This window comes from Helianthus annuus, chromosome 3 (assembly GCF_002127325.2).
Source record: "Helianthus annuus cultivar XRQ/B chromosome 3, HanXRQr2.0-SUNRISE, whole genome shotgun sequence".
NCBI classification, from domain to species: domain Eukaryota; kingdom Viridiplantae; phylum Streptophyta; class Magnoliopsida; order Asterales; family Asteraceae; genus Helianthus; species Helianthus annuus.
The window spans coordinates 156,274,956-156,297,707 of NC_035435.2; the positions used below are offsets into that span (position 1 = coordinate 156,274,956).

Consider the following 22,752-nt stretch of genomic DNA (forward strand, 5'->3'; position numbering starts at 1 on the left):
TGTAATGACATTCGCCTTTATGACCCTTCCCGCAGATTCTGCAACCTGGCGACACGCCTTTCGTATCAGGTTTCCTTGCGCTTTCGTTTGTTCGTGCCTTCTTAGTAGGGCTTGGATTTACATCATGTGCTCTCCGTTCACCCCTTTCGATACTCTTTTTCAGCTCGATCTCCCTTTCCCGAGCAGCATTTATAATCTCGGTAAGGGTCTCGTATTTGGAAGGGGTGATAAATTCCCTATACTCGGCACTCAACATGTTATGATAGTAGTATATCTTTTGCTCTTCGTTTGTCACCAGATCGTCACAAAACTTCATCTTATCCATAAACGTTGCCGTAATCTTGTCTATGGTCTCATTTTTGTGCCTAAGCTGCATGAACTCTTCCTTGATTTTATTCATAACCGCTTTGGGGCTATGATGCTTCAGAAATGGCGTCTTGAATTCTTCCCAAGTCATGACCTTAGCAGCTTCAATACCGATCTCTCTCTTCTTGTTATCCCACCAATCTTTCGCTTGATTTCTTAGTTGACCCGTACCATAGGCTACATAGTCATCTGCATCACAATGGGTCCTCTCGAATACCCCTTCGATATCACTTAGCCATCTTTGGCACACTATTAGGTCAACCTCCCCATTATATATCGGTGGTTTACAAGCCATGAATTCCTTGTATGAACAAGGCTTTCGTCCTCCATGCTTTTCCTTTTCTGATTTCGAATCATCTTCTAATTTCTTGATTCTATCTTCTACCATTGATAAAACTGTGTTTTGAATTCTATCAATGAAGCCTGACAAATTATTTTCGATCGCCTTCCCAACCTCTTCGGCAATCACTTCCCTCATTTGCTCGGTGACTCTTGGCACCGCATCATCGTTACCTTTATCAGCCATCTCTATTTCTGAAATGTTTACGCAAGTTGTTAAAACATTCCATTTATACCACATGCTTTACTTGTTTGATTCAATCAAGTTCATAACTTGATTTAATCGCTCTTGCTTTTGATTCAATCAAGTTCACAACTTGATTTGATCGTTCTTGCTTTTGATTCCATCAAGTTCACAACTTGATTTGATCGTTCTTGCTTTTGATTCAATCAAGTTCACAACTTGATTTGATCGTTCTTGCTTTTGATTCAATCAAGTTCACAACTTGATTTGATCGTTCTTGCTTTTGATTCAATCAAGTTCACAACTTGATTTGATCGTTCTTGCTTTTAAATGAGCTTACTTGCTCTTTTCATGCATATTTGTTCATTTCTCATTCTTTACGTAATATAAAATTTATTAACAGAAGTTAGTTCTTACCGGATGGTCGATCAAGCTTGAACCAAACACTTATTGACAACCTTTAGCTCTGATTACCAACTTGTAACACCCTTAAATTTTCGCTCGTTTATACTAATAAACAACACCATTTTAGTGAAAATATTGACTAAGTACATGACTTTCATTAACGAAGTTCATAAGTAACAAAAACCTTAGTCGACTAATGACTAAGTTAAAGCACTAAAAAAAGATGTTCAAAACATGTTTACATCCCATATACAAAAGTTTTAAAGATTCAAAACATAGCGGAAGCTTAGAAATGTAGTGTTCGGTTCTTCTAGGGCTGTTTATGAGCCGAGCCGAGCCGAGCCAGGCCAAGCTCGGGCTCGGCTCGATTATAAACCGAGCTGGCTCGGCTCGGCTCGTTTTTGAAACCGAGCTGAAAATCTAAGCTCGGGCTCGGCTTGGTTTTAAACCGAGCTGGTTCGGCTCGGCTTGGTTTGGCTCGATTTTATAAAGAAATACTAATATAAACATCTTAAAATTCAGTAGCCTAAAATATTATTCAATACTTTAAAAAAATATATTCAAAATAAGTTCAACCAAATACATTACAAATCAAAATCAAGTCCAACAACGCAAAATAAGTTTTAATTTCAATGAAATACAATATTAGTTCATTAGTATGGTAATCAACCTTCAAATATGCCATAGATATCAAATTACAAACCTATATACATGTAAATAGTAATCAGTTTTTTTTTTGTAATATATTATAATGTATATAAAATTAAAATTTATTATAAGTAAAATAATCCGAGCTAAACCGAGCCGAGCTACAAAGCAAGCCAAACCGAGCCAACTCGGCTCGTTACGAGCCGAGCCGAGCTAGGCTCACTTTCTAACCGAGCCGAGCCGGCTCGGCTCACTTTTAAACCGAGCCATATCGAGCGAGCTTTTTCCGAGCTAAATCCGAGCGAGCTTCGAGCGAGCTCCGAGCCGCGAGCTTTTTGAACAGCCCTAGGTTCTTCATATATCACTTGGTCGCCACCCGTAAGATTTGCAAATTTACCTATGATCAAAACCATTAAAACATTAGTTTTGATGTTATTATATAATATAATCACAAGTTTGAACATCACATTTAAAATGATAAAAACAAAACAACTATTCTGGGTCTACCGTAAATTACGGTATCACCGTAATTTACGGTGAGTCCTGGAGATTTCTGGTCACCGTAAACCAGGAGATATTCACCATAAAATGTCTGACCCTTACCGTAAATTACGGTATTACCGTAATTTACGGTAGGTCCTGGAAATCCATGTCTTGTTTTGGTTTTGTTCATCTCACTCAAAGTAATCTTGTAATTCGCTTTTCTAAGACTCATTACATCCAATTCTAGTAATTCTAACATGTGATAAATGTCAACCAATAACATACAACAATCTATCATATCCCGGAATATAAATCATGTTTTACTTGATTATTTGACCCGTTTGGCTCGTCTAAGGAATCCTCCTATATGACGACTACCAACGGGTACCAACAGAATTTAGTCGATCAATCGATATGACGACTTCATTGTTTTATTCAAAACACTCTTATTCAAACATTACATATTTGAATCATCCGATATAATAAATGTAACGGAACAAGTCACATACATAACGCACAATCGTCATGCTTCATAATTATGTGTTTAAAACTTAACAATTCAGTTTTCAAGCCTTCTTTGAGGCATTTCAACAAACATTATGAGGGCAGAATTTCTACATCATTCGTATTCATGTTTATGGCTTGCTAATTAGTTAACTTAACTTCAATAAAGCCATCATATATCATTTAAACATCATATTTTTCTGGAACTATCTTCTAAGGTCGAATTACACTAGAATAATCACTCAAAACCCTAGAGTTCATCATCATCATGTAAAACCCACAACCCACCTTCAAGGTGTTCATGGAGTTTCCTGAATTTGGTCATGATTTCACATGGAATTGGCTAGGTCTCACCTCTAAACACCAAATCAATTCTAAACTAACCAAATAACACACATGCAACATCAAATTTTCAGATATCCCAAAATCATGAGAAATTCAACTTAAGGGATTTCATTAAATTTTACATACCTTACAATCCTCTTGTGATGAGGATTACGATTCTAGGCTCAATTCTCGATTTCTACTTGGATTAATCCTTCAATTTGCAAGATTATTGAGATTTTAGGGTTTTGGAGAAGTGGGGATCGCCCCCTGCTTTACTTGATCGACCAGACACACCTAAATGGTGTGTTTGGTAAGTTTTTGTTATAATCCAGCATTAAACTTTCATTTTTTGGCAAGCTTAGTCCTTCATTTATCATCTAACTTTAAGTACTAGTGTTTTAACCTAGTGTTAGTTATTTCTAGGCTTGTAATTTTAACTAAGTTATAATTTCTAGATGGTAAATTCTTGTATATGAAATTTTCTTGAATTTCTAATATAAAGATTTATATTTTCGGGATGTTACAAAAAGCTAACACCACCACCGCTGAACTGAACAACGACGGTTTTCCTTGGTTTTTGTTAAACTGAACGGCGATGGTTTCCCGCCCTTCTCTGGTTTTCGTTAAACTGAATGGCGGCGGCGAAAGTTTCTTGCACCAGAAGGGCGGGGTTTTGATTTTGTGACACCAAACAGAACAGATCTAAAGGGTGGGATTTTGATTTGGTGATGAGTGGGGTTTTGGATTTGGTGACGGTATGGCACGGGAAGGATTGATGGTGGCCAATGATTTCACCTCACTTAATTCTGAAATTACTTGAGCTTTGATTTACTTGGTTCTGATTTGATTTGGAGTCGAAAACGTGGTTGATTGTGAAATTACTTGGTTGTTGGTTGTGGTGTGTAGGTTTGGCAATGGTGATGGTTAGGTTAGGTTAGGCATAATAGATGTGGTGGCTCATGGTGGTGGCTAGGTCACGTTGCGGTGGGGGTGGTTCGGTTAGGCCAGACGGGAGTGGCAAGTGGTGGGTGGTTTCTTGTTTTTTTATTTTTTTATTTATTAGACTATTTTTATAACTGAATAGTGAAATTAACTAAATTACCGTTATGTGACTTGGCTAAACTGAAAATTTTAACCAGGTTAGTGTTGAAGGACTTAGGGTGCAACAAGTTTTACAAATAAAGGATTGTGACTGTAATTATCGAAGTTAAAGAGTATGCATTGCAATCTGATACAAATATAAAGGATTAAAAATGTAATTTATCCTAAAAAATTAGTAAGAAACTAATTTATTCTAATTCAAGAAGAGATATGATATAAGATATGATATCAATTATAAAATATATTATTTTTGGAAGTGTGAGTAAAAAGATTCTAGATTTGAAAAGCTTTGACACTTGATAATTGGTAAAGAAAAGGTTGATTAGGACATTTCGTATGATTTCCAAGGGTATCGTTGAGAAAACCGAAATTTGGGGGAGAAATTGGAATAAGTTGTTAAGGATACAATGCATCTGATTTTCACTAAATTAATTAAATAATAATTAAGACAACCTTTCTTTCTCCATTTAACAATAGCAGGGGATGTATATTCTCTCTGATTGTTCTCGTTCTTATTTTCTCTAATTCTATTATTTTATCCGTCTTATTATGTTGTAGTTTAGTAGCATTGATGATAGATACGAGTTTAAATTGTGAAGATCGATTAGGTGGTTGTTTAAGTAAAAAAATGTTGTTAAAAAGTTATTTTATTGCTTTTAACACGTGCTTCAATTTTATTAATTTTGCTACCTTCCTAGATAGAAAAAATATTTTTTCCGTTTTCGGCCAAGGAGATCAAGGAAGCAGTTTTCGAATGTGGCTCGGATAAGGCCCCGGGCCCGGATGGCTTTAACTTTAAGTTTGTGAAGCACTTTTGGAGATTCTTTGAGGAGGATTTTAAGGAGGTTATGGATGAATTCTTTGGTTCCGGGTTGATCGACAATGGCAGTGCTACGTCTTTCATCACCCTTATTCCTAAAACTAAAGATCCCATTGGTTTAAGGGACTATCGGCCTATAAATCTCATCGGGATTATTAGCAAAGTTATCTCTAAGATATTGGCTAACCGCTTGAAACAGGTGATCGGCAATTTAATTTCGGGGTACCAATCGGCTTTTGTCAACGGCAGGTATATCCTCGACAGTCCTATGATTTTAAGCGAGACTTGGTCTTGGCTTAAGAAGTCTGGTAAAAAAGCTTTTATTTTCAAAATTGACTTCGAAAAGGCTTATGATAATGTCAATTGGGAGTTCATTCTAGATATGTTGGTTCAAATGGGCTTTCCTAGTAAGTGGTGCAATTGGGTTAAAGGGGTGCTAAAATCTGCCAGTTCTTCGGTTCTGGTTAATGGCTCTCCGACGTATGCGTTTTCGTGCCAGAAAGGCCTTCGTCAAGGTGATCCTTTGTCCCCGTTCCTTTTTCTTATTGTCATAGAAGCTTTGTCATGTTTAGTGGTTAAAGCTTGCGAGGTGGGAAGATTTAAAGGGGTAAAACTCCCCAATGGGGGTCCGGTGGTGTCACACCTTTTCTATGCTGATGACGCATTGATTCTTGGGGAGTGGGATAAGGAAAATTTTTTAACGATTGCGAGAATTCTGAGGGTGTTCCACGCGTGCTCAGGATTAAAGATCAATATCCATAAATCGAATCTTTTCGGAGTCGGGGTGGGCGATAATGAGGTGGATAATTGGGCAGAGTTGGTTGGTTGTAAGAAAGGGAGTTTTCCGTTTAAGTATCTTGGCATACCTCTTGGGGCTAACATGAATAGAATCTCTAATTGGGATCCGATAGTGGAGGTTGTTAGAAATCGTCTTTCTTCCTGGAAAGCGCACTTGCTATCTATCGGAGGCCGGGTTGTTTTGATCAAAGCGGTTCTCGAGAGTCTTCCTGTATATTATCTTTCTATTTTCAAGGTGCCGGTTAAAGTAGTTCAAACATTGGAATCTCTGATGAGCAATTTTTTGTGGGGTGGATCGGAGGACGTTAAAAAAATGCATTGGGTGGCGTGGGATAAAGTGACGCTCCCTAAAAATAATGGTGGCCTTGGTTTTTGCAATCTTAAAACGACGAATGAAGCTCTTCTCGCTAAATGGGTTTGGAGATTTAAAGTGGAGGAAGAAAGTCTATGGAGAAAAGTGGTCTTGGCGTGTCATGGGAAGTCGAGGAAATGGTCGTTTTTGCCTGCAAACAGCGCCATGACGGGAGTGTGGAAAAACATTGTTGGTTTGTTGTCTAAAGTCCTGTTAAGGGGAAAAAAGATTCATTATTTTTTTAAAGGTATGTTGGGGAATGGGAGTAATATTAGGTTCTGGATAGATCATTGGGTTGGGGATGGTCCGGGTTGGGGATGGTCCGTTAATGGATTTATGGCCCTCGTTGTTTTCCTTGGAAACTGATAAAAGCTGTCGGGTTAACGATCGGATCTCTGTTTCGGGTGGGTTGATCTCGGTGAAGTGGGATTGGTTAAGGCAACCGAGTTCCTTGGTGGAGGCTGCGGAGTTGCAAGGCTGCTCGGTTTTATTGGAGGGTCTGCACATGTCAGACTCGAGAGACAAGTGGAGATGGACTCCGTGTGCCTCAGGTATATATTCGACTCAATCGTTCAAAGCCTTGTCTATAGATCCGGAGCTGCCACGTTGCTTTTTCTCGGTCAAAGGAAGTAGGTGGGTTCCGACTAAGTGCAACATTCTCGTATGGAGGGCGGCTTTAGACCGGCTTCCGACTAAGCAAGCGTTATTAAGAAGAAACGTATCGGTGGGTTCGGGGTTATGTGGTTTATGTAGTGAAGCTACGGAATCGGTGGATCATCTTTTTACGGGCTGCCTCCCGGTCATTCGTCTTTGGAGCAAGTTTAGCGCATGGGTCAGGTTACATCCGTTCTTTGCTTTCTCTTTTCAGGATATTGTGGATATGCATAAAAATTGGAACGGCAATAAAGATTCGAAAGAGATAGTCAAAGGTTTGATCATAATCACGTGTTGGTGTATATGGAAAGCGAGAAATTTAGTGACTTTCGACAACGGGAGCAGTAATGAAGATGACATTTTTAGGGAGGTTAAAACGCTTAGTTTCTTTTGGTTAAAAAACAGATCCTCCCATGGCAATCTGGAGTGGGGAGAATGGTGTAAATTTCCTTTGTACATGATGTAATTGGTTGGTTGTGGGGCGGTCCTGTGTGGTTTTTGTAGCCAGGCCGGCCGTTGTTTTTGTTTAATACAAGTTAACCTTTCAAAAAAAAAAAGAAAAAATATTTTTGATTAACACATTTTGACTTTGGCCTACATACACTTTACGATTTAATTGGTGTACGTTACAACTAGGCGGCTCTTACATACCGATCTCCAGACCAACATGATCGAAGTAATGTCACAAGGTAAATTGAGGGGCACAGGTATGGACCTTCACAAGTGATTTACCTCTCATGTTAATTCAATCTTTTTTAAATAAATTTTATGATTTGAGACGCGTTTATACTTATGCTATGTAGACAAAAGTTCTATGTTCATCGACCTTTTTGTGTTGACGGATACTTTATATACATTATACAAGAAATATATGATGATACACAAGAAATTGAATTAGTGCGGAACTAGAAACGCACCCGAACTTTACTTTATGTTTTTCCTTCATCTTTGTCATGCTATTTCCGACTTGTTGTAATTTCCTTTTCAACATTGTATTATTTGAAGTTATGAAATGAAATGAAATTTGGATTATTAATTCATTGTCGCATATAGTATGTTATGACGTTTTGAACAATCTCGTTCGTCCAGTGTTAATGTTTCCGCCATCGGTTGGGGTATGACACCATGACCCAAAACACTATCCCCACACTCCATAGCCTGAAGTACTGAATGTATATCGAACTTATTTCGCGTTAATTTACGCTTTTAGGTTTCTAAGAATAAATAAACATTTACCATTCTCTAGATTCCGTTAATTTTTTTTTTCTTATAAAAATGTGATCAGACATGTAGGACCGTAATAAATTGAATATATATCGAACTTATTTCTTGAGATACACTAGGGAGAATGCCCGTGCGATGCACGACATGCATAATAGTTATTGTTTGTTCGTGATAAGATGTTTGACAGTGCTTGACAAACTAACCTGCGAGATGACTACTAACCCGAGCAGCGCGTTATTTAATTATATTAGTAAACAGAGTATTCCATGCGTAAGTATAACGATCCGACTTGAAACATCTATCGCCAGCTTGTCCTAAAAGTTTCTGTACAGGGGAAGAATATAATTTAACCTATGAACCGTTTACTCCGGGGGACCCGCTGGGTTCAGGTTGTTAAAAGTTTCTTTGTAGATGATGTTTCTTTGTACCAGAGCATTACGTCGGAGTCGTCAATTTACACCATTCTGCTCGTTCTCTGTTAGTGTTAGTTCATCAATCGTTTTATTCTACACTCTTCACTAACCTAAATTTGAAAAATAGTTACGACTTTTCGTGTCAAACTTCCCCTTTCAAATATAGAAACTAATATAGTTGATGCTATAATTGTTCCATTTTCCAGTTCTTTTATATGGATAATCAAAGCTACTACAAAAGTTGTACTCTTTTCTATCCCAAAACACATGTGCATGTTATTCAAATGTCTGAATAGTGATCCACACATACAAAAAGAAGGCTCCAACAACAGCTTTCGTATATGTTTTAAGTTCTTGCAAGAACGACTTGTTTTACATGTCCGGACATGTGAAGGCCATCTTCGTGCATTGGCCTTGATCCTAACATGTATCGCTAAAACATCAAAGCCGTTGTAAACAAACCAAACATCCAACAAACCGTGAGTACATCTATAAACAATAATAGTGAGTATATCTATATACAAATCAAACATCCAACAAACCGTTGGTGAACCTTTTGATAGAAAGTTCCTTTATTTTTATTTGTTAATACATATATAAAATAACTAATAGAGTAGGAGAACCGTTTAACTCTCTCTATCATAACACATTCTTTAAGCTCTCCAACTCCTAAATAATCACACATTTAGATCGCTCATATTGCATTACTAATGTAGAATTTTTGTTTTTTCCAATTGAAGAAGTTTGCTAGACAAACTATTAATCCCTTTAATAGTTAATCCACATCTCGCAAGATTTTAGATTTATACACAAATCGTGTACCTTTCACGACACTGCTTACCAATACGACTGAGAAGAGACTGTGTTATGAGAGACCATTTTGAGGGCCCATCCATATGTTTTCACCAGCTCAAGGACTTTTTCATCCTCCTACAACGACAAATAATAATAATAATAATAATAATAATAATAATAATAATAATAAAAATAAAAAGAGACCATAAAAGTTGTTTTGATCAAACGTGTCAAAGAGTAGGAGGGGATGTGGTGAAAACCTCATGAGTCTATGGACCTTTAATAAGTTCCGAATTAAGAACCCTTTTCCAGCGATGCAGACATTGGACTTCAGATCTATCAGAAAAATACACAGCTGCAAACACCAACTTTTATAATTGATTTAAAAAAACATTCATGTAAAGCCCATGAATTCCAATCCCATATAAAGCATAAGAAAACCAATAAGCTGGTGAGAGAAACAAAAAGAAATTACGTTGTATAAATATGTAGGGACCAAAGTCTCATATGGATCACTGAGAATAATCACTCCATGAACATTAATTATTGGAAATTTCAATAGCAGTAACTATATGAAACCAAACCATTGAAATCATATGAACATTGAAATTTAAAATTAAAATGACTCAATAAGACGAGCACTATTGCCTTTTTTGTTAGACTTGAACCCGTACCACTTTAATAAGAATAAAAACACGTGATACCAGTAACCCAAGGCGCCATCAGCTTTTTTTAGTTATCTAATATACTTTAATGATTGGCATTTATTTACTTATTGATATACACGGCTCCTTATAACTTATCATTTCTCTCATTATATATGTGAGAATGACATGTGAGACAGAACCTTTTATTTATGTGCGGGTATAACTGAACCGAACTTAACTATGGATTGGGAGTGGCTGGGGGAGTTCTTGAAGGGAATAGTGAAGCCTGCGGCCGCCACCGCGGTGGTCAGGGCCGGCTCAACCATTTTGGTGGCCTAAGAGCATTCACATCCATTCCACCATATTTTCATCCTAAATTACACTAAAAAACACTACATTTTCTCTCTCATTTTCAATTAAATAATATTTTTTATACCTTTATCATTACAGTTTCTCTCTCCTCCACTCACAACCACTTTCAAAATATATTAAAAAATTATAGGGCGGAAACAGTGTCCCCCCAAATATACAGATGAACAGTAACATTTTCTCTCTCCTCCACTCACAACCACTTTTTATACTTTTTATATTTTAAAAACACCACTCACAAAATTTGATACCTTGGATGTGAATGCTCTAAGGTGAAGTAAAAGCTTGTGGCCTTTTTCATCACGTCGTCTACAGGGTACGTTTAGCCAATCCCGAATAAAAAAATACTAAAAATGGAAAAAATTTGTACCAACCATTCCTTGTGGCCTTGAAACCCCTCAGTTTTAAGGTTTTAACAAACTATACGATAATTTATCAAAACTACTATCTGTAGAGTAATTAGGAAAACAAACCTTGATGAAAAACACCGGCTGTGTGCTGGGAATTGCGTGTGGTTTCCCAAATAGAGTTCAAAGCAGGTTCGGTTTGAACCAGATCAGGAACATTGTTAGGCACAAAACGTATTTGATGTTGCCCATCTGCAAATACAAAAGCATAATAAGTTATAAAAGAACTGAGAATAAGTTATGATAAGAAATTGGCTCCTGAATAATTTGAATACCATAAAATGATGAAGATTGACTTCTTGAGTTAAAGTGGATAGTTTCTTTTTCTTTTTGTGGCTTTCGGCGACGGGCATTGTGGTCAGAAAGCCTCTGGCGACAGCTCCACTTCTTCCCATCAAATTCTGACAGCCCATGAAATCTTTAACAGTCATTGGAAAGCACAATTGTGTTGTTTTAGAACTGGTTGGAACGGGCCGGGTCAGGTTGACCGACAAAGATTTGTACCCATCGTAACAAATATGAATACATTTATAAGCTACCTTTTACAAATAAACAATGTAGGACTGTAAACACTTTTAAATTATACTTCAGCTAACTTTTAATAACCAATTCTCTTTTATCTTAATTTATTTGATTTGACCCGTTACATATGAATACAAAAACATAGTTGTTAGTGGGGGTTTTCAGTAAAATGTAGCCTCTGTTACCAGCATGAGTCAGCATACGGTTCGACCATAACGCATGGATGCAATATAAAGGTTCTTTGACCATTTTTCATGCAGAATGAACATACAAACAAAATTCTTCATAAAAAAGTAAAAAAAAATCCCAGCAATTACGGGTTTTACTATTACGGTTCTACCTTCACGTGGGTACTCGGGAAGGCGGATGCTCTCAAGGTTTCTTGTGTCTCGTCCATTATTTTACACCTCGGGATACTCAAAATGAACCCTTGCAACTAAAAAAAGAGGTAGATTAAATAGGAAACGGGTCAAAAGTTTCCCAACGTGCACCTTCAATTATTTAATTTAAAAATTAGATGATTATAGAAGTTAAATACTTTTTGTAATTGTATTTTACGCTAATCATCTACATAAAAGATTAAAATGTTGGGATAAGAAAGTGTTTTGGGTCAACCATTCCCGTCTCAATCCACACCATAAATTACCCGTTTGACCCATTACCCAACCTATTTATGTGAAAAGAAATTGATACTGATCATGGTTTGCATATCACTTCCCTGTTTTAATCAGAACAGCAAGAACCAGAACTTAAACATCTATCTTGAACAAACAAAGGTTCAGGTTTCCTCGATTGTGGAGCGGAGCCGACCGGAAGAACGATTTAAGTATTTTTTTTACGATCTAATGAAACAAAACAAACATACAGATGATGATGATGATGATGAAAAGATTCTAAAATAAAATCGAACCTGTATGAAATCACAATAAAAGAACCTAAATTACATCCAAAAATTACAGGGATGAATGGTAGAACAGAGCAACAAATGTGGAACCTGATAGGCTTCAATTGCCCTAGGCTGGGTATAGTTGCTTGAGTGTTATCTTCGTGTATCTCCCGTCACCCCCATTCTCCAACAGCATCTAGTGCACTTGCCATCACAATTTGATATCGATTCCAAGCCCTATCAAAATCTGCATCATGATTGAGGTAGTTGTGTTGAAAAAGTTATTAGTTCGTATCTAAAGAAATCAAAATGAAACGAAGATAATCACTGATCGAAATTTTTATTTGGGTTTACTCACCTTCCGTGAGATGGTCTCAAAATCATATCAACAAAACTGAAATACTGGTTAGTGAATTCAAAACTTTAACTATAGGATAATCGAACAAATGAAGAGTAAAAGTACCTGGCGTCATTGAAGCAGTGGCTAGGGTTCGAAAGCTTGAATTAGAGGAATATGAAGATGGCAATTCATTTACCTGCATCACAGGGACATTGAATCAATTTAGGGCTATTAGAGTAGATGAATCGGATGAAATTAAATCTGTGATACGTTTTGACTTGATTGAAGACGAAGATGAGGGTTTGTCAATTTTACCCTCAAATTCAGTTACTTTAAATGCCTAAATTAATGAATTTCTTTATAAATTTTATTCATTTTAATATTAATGCAGGAATACAATTTTGCCCTTTTTACTACCTACCTAATTAAGTGTTGTACCATAAGCATTATAACTTACTTGAAAGACACAAATGTATTAACTAAATTTTTAAGTATATATAGAATATAGATATAGATAGATATAGATTATTAAGTAAATTAAATGCAATTAATAGGATTTTTCTAGGTTGGTGCATTTAAAACAACCATAAATTTTGGTTTTAAAATTGAACATATAATTAAACTTATATTTTTAAGTATATATAGATATAGATAGATATAGATTATTAAGTAAATTAAATGCAATTAATAGGATTTTTATAGGTTGGTGCATTTAAAACAACCATAAATTTTGGTTTTAAAATAGAACATATAACTAAACTTTAGAATATATATATGCAGGAGGAGGGTTTGTCAATTTTACCCTCAAATTCAGTTACTTTAAATGCCTAAATTAATGAATTTCTTTATAAATTTTATTCATTTTAATATTAATGCAGAAATACAATTTTGCCCTTTTTACTACCTACCTAATTAAGTGTTGTACCATAAGCATTATAACTTACTTGAAAGACACAAATGTATTAACTAAATTTTTAAGTATATATAGAATATAGATATAGATAGATATAGATTATTAAGTAAATTAAATGCAATTAATAGGATTTTTCTAGGTTGGTGCATTTAAAACAACCATAAATTTTGGTTTTAAAATTGAACATATAATTAAACTTATATTTTTAAGTATATATAGATATAGATAGATATAGATTATTAAGTAAATTAAATGCAATTAATAGGATTTTTATAGGTTGGTGCATTTAAAACAACCATAAATTTTGGTTTTAAAATAGAACATATAACTAAACTTTAGAATATATATAGATATTGATTTACACGCTTAGATTTCTAATACTAAATAAACATTTACCATTCTCTAGATTCCGTTAGATTTTTTCATAAACATTGTGATTTATATCTAAGCAGTTATTATTTTTAATTTCAGATAAATCTCACAATGATGGTAAAGAAGATACATGCTGAAGTTAAAGTAGAGCCTGTCTTGATAATTAAGGGTTCGATATATAAAAACACTTTACAGTATTTATTAAAAAATATGTAATTCTCGTGAACAAAAACAGTGCTTCAAATGGTCGGTTGGGTTTGTTTATTCTTGCCTCTCCTTTTTGTTACACAATAAATTATTACTATTTATTTAAAGATTCAAATTGAATTAGTTTCGACAATCACAAGCCAAGCTTCTACCAACGTGTTGTATTTAATTAGTTACCGAACTAATCATCAACTCCAGTTTTTTTTTTTTCATGATCATGATCGGAATTTAGTAAGATGGGAAATATAATATACTATGTTATAAATATAATATTTATACATAATTAGTTAATAAGAAGTATTTTAGGATTATTGGTGTAAAGCAGAATAGAAGTAATAATTCATGTTCAGAACAAAGGAAAAAACTGAATAAGCGATAATATTAATGATGTAAGTTCATCCTAAATCATAATATTTAGTTGTATACATAATGAAACTTTTGTATACAACAATACTATTTTTATTATTTTGTAAGTAATAACCGTTGTTAATTGCATCATATGGTGGCATTTACAACTGAAGACAAGGGGGTACATGCACTAATCGGTCTTTTTCTCAATTGTTGAGTACTATGTGCCTTATGTCTAAGTCTTGATGCAAAACTACTATCGAACCGATGGTTTCACTGGAAGCATCCTCTCTATTCCAACGGGTTAGAAGTAAGGTTGAATCTATGCGAACCTTAATATGTAAATTTCTGCCACTCAAGAATGAGCTGATATAAGTCACTGTTATAAAATCTGTAAATTTAAAATAGATGAAAGATGGAGTTAGCGGAGATGAGGATGTTGAGGTGGATGAGAATGTTGAGGGAATGCATCTCCACTAGGGAAGACATGCCTCTTACCACTAGACCCAATTCTCATGACGTTTAAAAGTAGTATTAAACTGGGTTGGCTAAGGGGTTTCTGGCTATAATGGGTTTGGACCAAAATAAAACGTTTTTTCAAATAAAAATACACATTTATTAAGATAGATTCACCCGATATACCTTTTATAACAGTTAGTAGTGACAAAGAGGTGGGTGGCGATGTCATGGCGTCGATGTAGGTGGCGACAACCATGATGACACTTTCGGTGACGGTGGTTGCGGTTGCAGGACGATGGTGATGGTCGAGAGGAATATGTACTAGAACGGTTGGTGGGAGTTACAAATTTACAAACGCAACTACCGTCATTGAAAGTGTCATCATGGTTGTCGCCACCTACATCGACGCCATGACCACCGTAACCACCACGACTTCCACCGTCGCCACCCACCTCTTCATCACTACTAGCCGTTATAAAAGGTATATCGGGTGAATCTATCTTAGGGGCTGTTTGGCAACATCTGAATCAATAAGTGTTGAATGAATAAGAGGTCTAAATGCTTAAGAGACTTTGAACCAGTAAGTACTAAACCAGTAAAGTGCTGTTTGGTTGCACCTTTGAATGGCTGTGTAAAATGACATTTTTACCCCTCTGAACTACTTTGTGCTGAATGAAATATAACTGCTTGTTTAGTGCTCTATACACAATTCAAAACACACAAAAAATAGCTACTTAATACAAACCATACCATACCTAAACTAAATTTCACCCTTTCATAACTACGTAATCATGTTCATCAAATTAAAGTAAAAACAAGTCACAGCTATGCAAATTATCATTATTCATTAACAAAAGAAAATCAATAACAACTAACAACAAATATTGAACTAAAAATCAAAACAAATTATCCAAAATTATAAACTACTCAACTTAACATCTTTAACTCACCTTCTCTTCCAATTTTTCCGATCCAGAAACCCTAATTCCAACTCGTTTAACAGAATCTAACAACGGAGCGATCATTTTCCAGTGATGAATCGGCAACGGAGGCTGTTCAGGGATGTCAATTTCGACGTGCGAGATACCGATGTCGGAGAGACGAAACCCTAGCTTTTTGTCGTTTGGATCGGTAGTGAGGCATAAATTCCTTCTCAGTGGATGAAGCCATGGCGACGATGGAATCGGTGGATGAGAGGAGATGAGAGGAATGGGGCTGTGGAATTGATGTGGAGGTGAAGGCTGAGGAGTTGTCGACTGAGGAGGTGAGTGGCGGCGCTGTGGAAGAGAGACTGTGGAGGAGGGGCGGCGATGGAGAGGTTGTGGAGGAGTGGCGGTGATCTGTGGATGAGAGAAGAGGAGAGTAGAGGAATGGGGTTGTGGAAGAAGATGCGTTTATGATGATTAGGGCAAAGGGCCGGCTTGTCAAAAATTCCATTCAGATCTCAAAAAGTGCTGAACCATTCAGATTTGAATGGTTTCATTAAGAGGTGATTATTTAGTGAACCAAACACCCTGAGGTCTGACCGATTCAAAGGCTTGCCTTTTAATGGAGCCATTCAGATGTAAACAAATAGCCCCTTAATATATATGTTTTTATTTGAAAAATGTTTTATTTAAATCCAAACCCATTATGGCCAGAAACCCCTTAGCCCAACCCAGTTTAATACTACTTTTAAACGTCATGAGAATTTGGTCCAGTGGAAAGAGGCATGTCTTCCCTAGTGGAGACGCAGGTTCAATTCCCGCCTGAGAAATTTTCGACGGACATCTGGTTGAAGGGACAAATTAGGACTTTAATCCCGGGTTCGAACTTGACGGGGACCGAGGATTTATGAATTCCATCCGGTTTCTACGCATTAGGGAGGTACAGTCTCTTAGCGGTCGAGAAGTCGACCTTAGACATAACTCCAAACAAACTGAGTTTACAACGTAAGATTCTTTTCCATTTAAAAAAATACTACTTTTAAACAGAGTGTTTTGACTTATAACCCAATTTGACTCGAATCCAACCACTTTTGTACCCGACTTTAATATTAGTGAAAGATGTCTAGGATTTAAGTAAATTAGACCAATTTTATGTAGTTGACCGTAAAAAATTTAAAAAATATGGAAAGAGTAACCAAATTTACTACGCGCACAAACTATTCAAAGACTATGTTCATGACATTAAGAAAAAGTCTTCCAAGTGACCCGCATTTTGACTCGGTTTTAGAAACTTCATCAAGTTTATTTTTAGTTATATTTTATGTATTAATGTATGGGTCAAGTTATTCTATAAAGAGCCTTAAAAATAAGAGGTGTACAAAGACACAATTGATCGCAAAACATAACACAGTGTCGAGCAAACTATAACACAATGCCAAAAAATATAACACAACGTCGAAGAAAAAAGACACAATAAGTCACAAAAAGACACAATGACGTAAATATAGAAAATGCACAATGATAAATAAAAAGACAATGATGTAAACAAAAAGTCTAAAATCTACAAGGTAAAGATCTAAAATGTAACACCCAAAAAACTCGAGTTCGTTAGCTATTAGTATGTTATCACGTTTAAAAGAAAGGAATGGAATAACTAGGTTATTAAACCTAGTTAAAAACTTGGTTAAAACAAATAGGTTATGAAATTGAGTTAAATAATGAGCAAGTAACAAACATGAGGGGTGGTTTTTGAATAAAGGGAAAGTCTAAATATAAAACAAAAATAAAAACCCCCAAACACACACACCTGGGCGTGTGTGTGTTCGATCAGAGAAGAGAAAGAAAGGGGGAAACCCCTCATGAACCCTAATCAACGAAATTGGATGCGAATTGGGCTGAATTCGAACTTGCATGAGTCGAAATAGTGATTATCTAAGCAAGTTCTAGCCAAGGTAAGTCTTAATTTTCAGTTTTGATGAACAACCAAGGAGTGGGTTTTGTTAAATTCGTGGGTTTGATCTAAATCAGGATGAAATCTTGCTATGTTATCATGTTTAAGCTGAATCTTGGTTAAATTTTAGTTATCTAGTGATTTAGAATGAAACCCATGTTTATGAGTATGATAATGATTATGATGAGCATGTGTATATGGATTATTTTGATTATGTTGATGCATGTGTTACGTATTAGGTTTTGATAGTAATATGATGAAGTTGAAAATGTGATCTTGTTTGAATAAAAGGATTCATGAGGTGAATGTGGGGAGAATATGCTTAAATTGCTTGTACAATGTGCTTAAATGTTAGTGCGCACGCCAAGTGTTCGATGAAATTGCTAGATGAAGTTAGAAAGTGAAATTGTATGCAAGTTGTAAGTTTATATGTATAAAAAGCGATTGTGATGAAAGTAGTAGTTTACTAACTTGAAAAATGTGCCTTAGATGGAATTCGTACATGAATTCGGGTTGAAGGTATATGTTGGTCAAATTTATGCATTAGGAGCTTGTACATTGTGTTTGAACGGGTGAGGTTGCTATGTGGTCTACTAGTCCCTTAATTACGGTTAAAAGTGAACATGTACTAAATATACATAGCATATAACCTCACCAACCAAGGATGATGCTAGGATTATGCTAATTTGATTTTTATAAGACATGGTTGTCAAATGTAGCGTTATGAAGATATGAGTATGTGGGCATTAATTATGTGTTATGTGTGATAATGAATTTGGATTTCGAAGATATTAAATATCGTGGTTGACAAATTATGTCGTATGCATGTTAGCGAAAATCATTGTTGGTAAGAATAGGTAAATATGTGTTAATTTGGATTACCCGATGAATTATGTGTGTTGGAAAGGATATGGAGTTGATTAGATGTTTTAATGTTTGATAGTAATGACTATGGAAAGTTAAGTATGAATTATGCGAATGATATGATTGTTACATGTACAAATGAGTATGCTAATATGAGCGTGGTTTCGATGAAATGAAAGTATAGGAATCACGTCGTGACGGACTCAAGCATGAAAGGATAACGGGTCAAGAAAAGGCGAGGAATCGGATACGAGCACGGACGTATAAGGTAAGTGATTCTGTAATCACTTCTTATGTTCGGTTAGGTGATATGGCGTTTTGATTAATTAAACATGATGGTTGAGGTCAAATATGTGTCGTAGTCTTATGTCGTAAAGGATGGGATTAAGTTGACCAAAATGCCCTTGATGGGTATTTTGGGTAAACGATTTTAATAAGTGGTTTAGAAACAAGTTATACGATTAGTGTAATGTTTTGGACAAGTATGGAAGTGGAAAGTATGGTTTTGCTAGTCTTAGATCAATTAATGCGCAAATACCCATAACGGGTCAAATAATTAGGAAATGACAATAAGTCAATAGAGCGTAAGATAAGAATTTCCTTAATCCGGATGTGGGATTTTAAGTTCATATGATAGAATATGAATTTACAAGCATGTAGGAAGAAACGGGAGGTTAAACGGGTAAACGGTTCAAAAGTTATGCGCGTTTTAGTGCGTACGGACGACGAAACGGAGCTGCAGAAAAATGCAAAATCTAGAGGGCGTCGCCGACGGGCTCTAGAAAACCAGTTTTTGTGCTGACGGGTTAATTACCTGTCTACGGGTTTTTGGGCTACGGGTAAATGCAAGGCCCGTCGCCGACGGCCCTAGGGGCGTCGGCGACGGCCTTCCCAAGTCCCAAAAGCTGAAATCTTGTTATTTAAGTTAATTTATGTACCGTGGGCTTCGGTTTGATATCCGTGGACTACGGTGGACTTTCCAAACATGATTTTGATGGTTCCTTAGATGTTTATGGGCTATAAAGCTAAGTCTAAGACCCATGTTAGTGATGTATGATTATGTAAGAGGTACGCGTGATCTAGTACGTGTTTGTTAAAGTATGTACGTATGTAGATGTGTATGTATGCATGTATAAAGATATGTACGAGTGTATGCATGTACGTAACGATGTAGGAAGGGTATGTATGTATGTAGAGGTGCATGTACGTATGCATAAAGATAGGCATAAGCATATGCGTGGATGTAAAGATGTAAGAAAGGTATATACGTATGAATGCTTTTTGCGTTTAAACGTATGTATGCAGGTACGTAGGTAGGACAGTTGCTATTTGTGACCGTAAAGGTATGTATCAGTTTGTATGAAAGGTATGTACGCATGCATCTAATGAAATTGAGTACTAACGGTAATAGTTGCGTGCTTGGTGAATGAAGTGTAACGCAGGAATACCAAAGAAGTCTCACTACGGATCATATGATCAGGATGGGAAAGCTGGGATGTAAAGAGTTAACGAAACGAGAAGTAAACGTGAACAAACCTTGTATGTTTATAACGCGTACTAATGATGTGAAATTTTATGTGGTGAGCGCAGGTAGTACCAGTCATGAGGATATCCAAGGATTGGAGATCGAAGATCGAGTCACTAGAGAGATTGTACGGAAACGTTGATGTACATAATGTAGTAAACATAAGCTATGTTTTTAACTAGTAAATAAGAGGATGACGGATTTATGAGAAAGAACTGTGTTAAAGTTAAATCTTAAATAAGTTGAGGTATTTATAGTGAAAGAAATTTTATGGTACGTGTTTCCGCTGCGACTTTTGACAAATACGAATTAGGGCGTAACAAGTTGGTATCAGAGCCCTGGTTTGAGAGAATCAAGTAATAGAAAGTAAATGCTTGAACTCAAACCGGTGTGCTCTCGTAATCAAGAACCCGTACAATCCAAGACTCGATCGAGGCCTAAATGCAAAAGCAAATGTAAGTATGTATTAGATTATGTATTTGAAGGAAACTAATAGTATGTTATGTGCAAGGTAAGCTTAAGAGTTTGAAGAGGATGATCCGTGAATGCAGAATAGGATGAACGCTAAGGCGGGCAAAGGTGCAAATAGGCAAATTAACCCCAGGTACACACTACTAACATGTATGAGTATCGATGTCAAAAGAAAAAGGAAGGGGTCTCCTTGGGAGGGTAATTATTAAACGAAAGACAATGATGTGGTCTTGGGGAAGTTTTAGAAATATGCACGAAACTGAAACCCATTTCTCGGGCATAAGGCGATGATTACACGAAGGCACGAAATTAGTGTGTGAATTGCGCACCTGGCCAGTACGCAAGAAGCATATGACGTTCGTGAGACCGTGGCAATTATTGCAGGTATGTCCGGTAGAACTGGGTAGCAGGTGGGCGCTATGTTGTAGCGAATGCGAAAAAGCAAATCCATTGCGGATTTGGTTATGCTAACGAAGGTTATGAAAAGTTATGCGAGTCGACCGGTTCTAGCGAACAAGTCGAATAAGAATAAGCTACCATCCGTTTTTAAACGGGTGATTTTGAATGCTCTAATGAATGCTAGAAGCTTAATCCGTTATACGGATTGAAAGAAGAAGTTATGATTAAAAGCGAAAGACCCAGTTATTTGGGTAGTGGAATGTGTATGCTTAACTCTCGTTGAGAGTGTTTATGCCAAACCCAGTTATTTGGGTAGTGGAATGTGTATGCTTAACTCTCGTTGAGAGTGTTTATGCCAAACCCAGTTATTTGGGTAGTGGAATGTGTATGCTTAACTCTCGTTGAGAGTGTTTATGCCAAACCCAGTTATTTGGGTAGTGGAATGTGTATGCTTAACTCTCGTTGAGAGTGTTTATGCCAAACCCAGTTATTTGGGTAGTGGAATGTGTATGCTTAACTCTCGTTGAGAGTGCTTATGCCAAACCCAGTTATTTGGGTAGTGGAATATCTATGCTTAACTCTCGTTGAGAGTGTTTATGCCGAAACCCAATTATTTGGGTAGTCGAATGTGTATGCTTAACTCTCATTGAGAGCGTTTATGCCGAACCCCATTTACTTGGGTAGTTGAATGTGTAAGAAAGAAGAAAGCTCCTATATGAATAGAACTAAAATGAAGTAATTATGATTCGACAACTAAGATGACTAACCTTAAAACCTTGTTGCTGAAGGTAGGTAAAACTTTAAGTTTTTGTTAAACACATGTAAGAAAGAAAAGGTAAGAATGACATGTTTGAAACCGCTAGATGGATTCAAACATAGAAGGAATGAAGGGTATGAATGTTACGTTTAAATCCGTGGGACGGATTTAAAACATAAAAGGATGTAATGAATGCCTTTATAAGTAAGCATTAATATAGGTTTGAATATATAGGGACGATGAACTATTACTAGCCGGTCAAGGAAATGAGAAGGTTACGTGGAAGTATGGCATGGGAAGTATAGATTTGTTAAGAAGAAGTCAAACATGATAGGTGTATGTATAAATGGAAGTGAGAAAGGAAGTATCGTTAAGAAATGCTAACCCTGATGCTCGGCTTGTTGGCCATGTTCATTTGAACAAAATGAAAAATGGCACATGATGAATGAGTAGTATAAAGTAAATCGATTTATTTTGATTAGCAAATATATGAATGTGATATGCTTAAATAGGGAGTTAGAAACAAGCCGCGTACTTAGATTTGTACAATTTATAATTATAAACAATTGGAATAAATTCGATGAAAGAAACGTAGTAATGCTATGTGTTAAGGGCTAGTATTATAAAGTAAAAGACACTAATAAGAGCTCTGGAGAAGAGTCGGACATAAGTATAATTATGAAAGTAACTTACTTAATATGAGGGCATATGAACGATGTGTACAATTACGTTCATGCATGAATAAAACCTTTGCCAAGGTCCCGAATGCGCTTAGGTTGTAGTAAGTATAGTGAATGAACAACCTGAAAGGGGTAAGAGTATAATTGGTCTAGTTTGAATGAGAAAGGTTTCGAGGACGAAACCTCATTTAAGGGGGATAGACTTGTAACACCCCAAAAACTCGAGTTCGTTAGCTATTAGTATGTTATCACGTTTAAAAGAAAGGAATGGAATAACTAGGTTATTAAACCTAGTT

The 22,752-nt window shown here is 36.2% G+C and overlaps 1 protein-coding gene and 1 long non-coding RNA gene across 2 annotated transcripts; one reads left to right on the plus strand and one right to left on the minus strand.

The window, feature by feature from the left end:
- Positions 1 to 15,816: 15,816 nt before the first annotated feature.
- On the minus strand, positions 15,817 to 16,274 carry LOC118490539 (pollen-specific leucine-rich repeat extensin-like protein 1; the record flags this gene model as incomplete). Its single annotated transcript, XM_035988234.1, has 1 exon — positions 15,817 to 16,274. A coding segment is annotated over one exon (450 nt), but the record flags the coding sequence as incomplete, so codon positions are not given.
- Positions 16,275 to 18,681: 2,407 nt separating this feature from the next.
- On the plus strand, positions 18,682 to 20,425 carry LOC118490217. Its single transcript, XR_004888697.1, has 2 exons — positions 18,682 to 18,892; positions 20,215 to 20,425. It is a non-coding gene; the product is annotated as an uncharacterized LOC118490217 (long non-coding RNA).
- Positions 20,426 to 22,752: the final 2,327 nt, after the last annotated feature.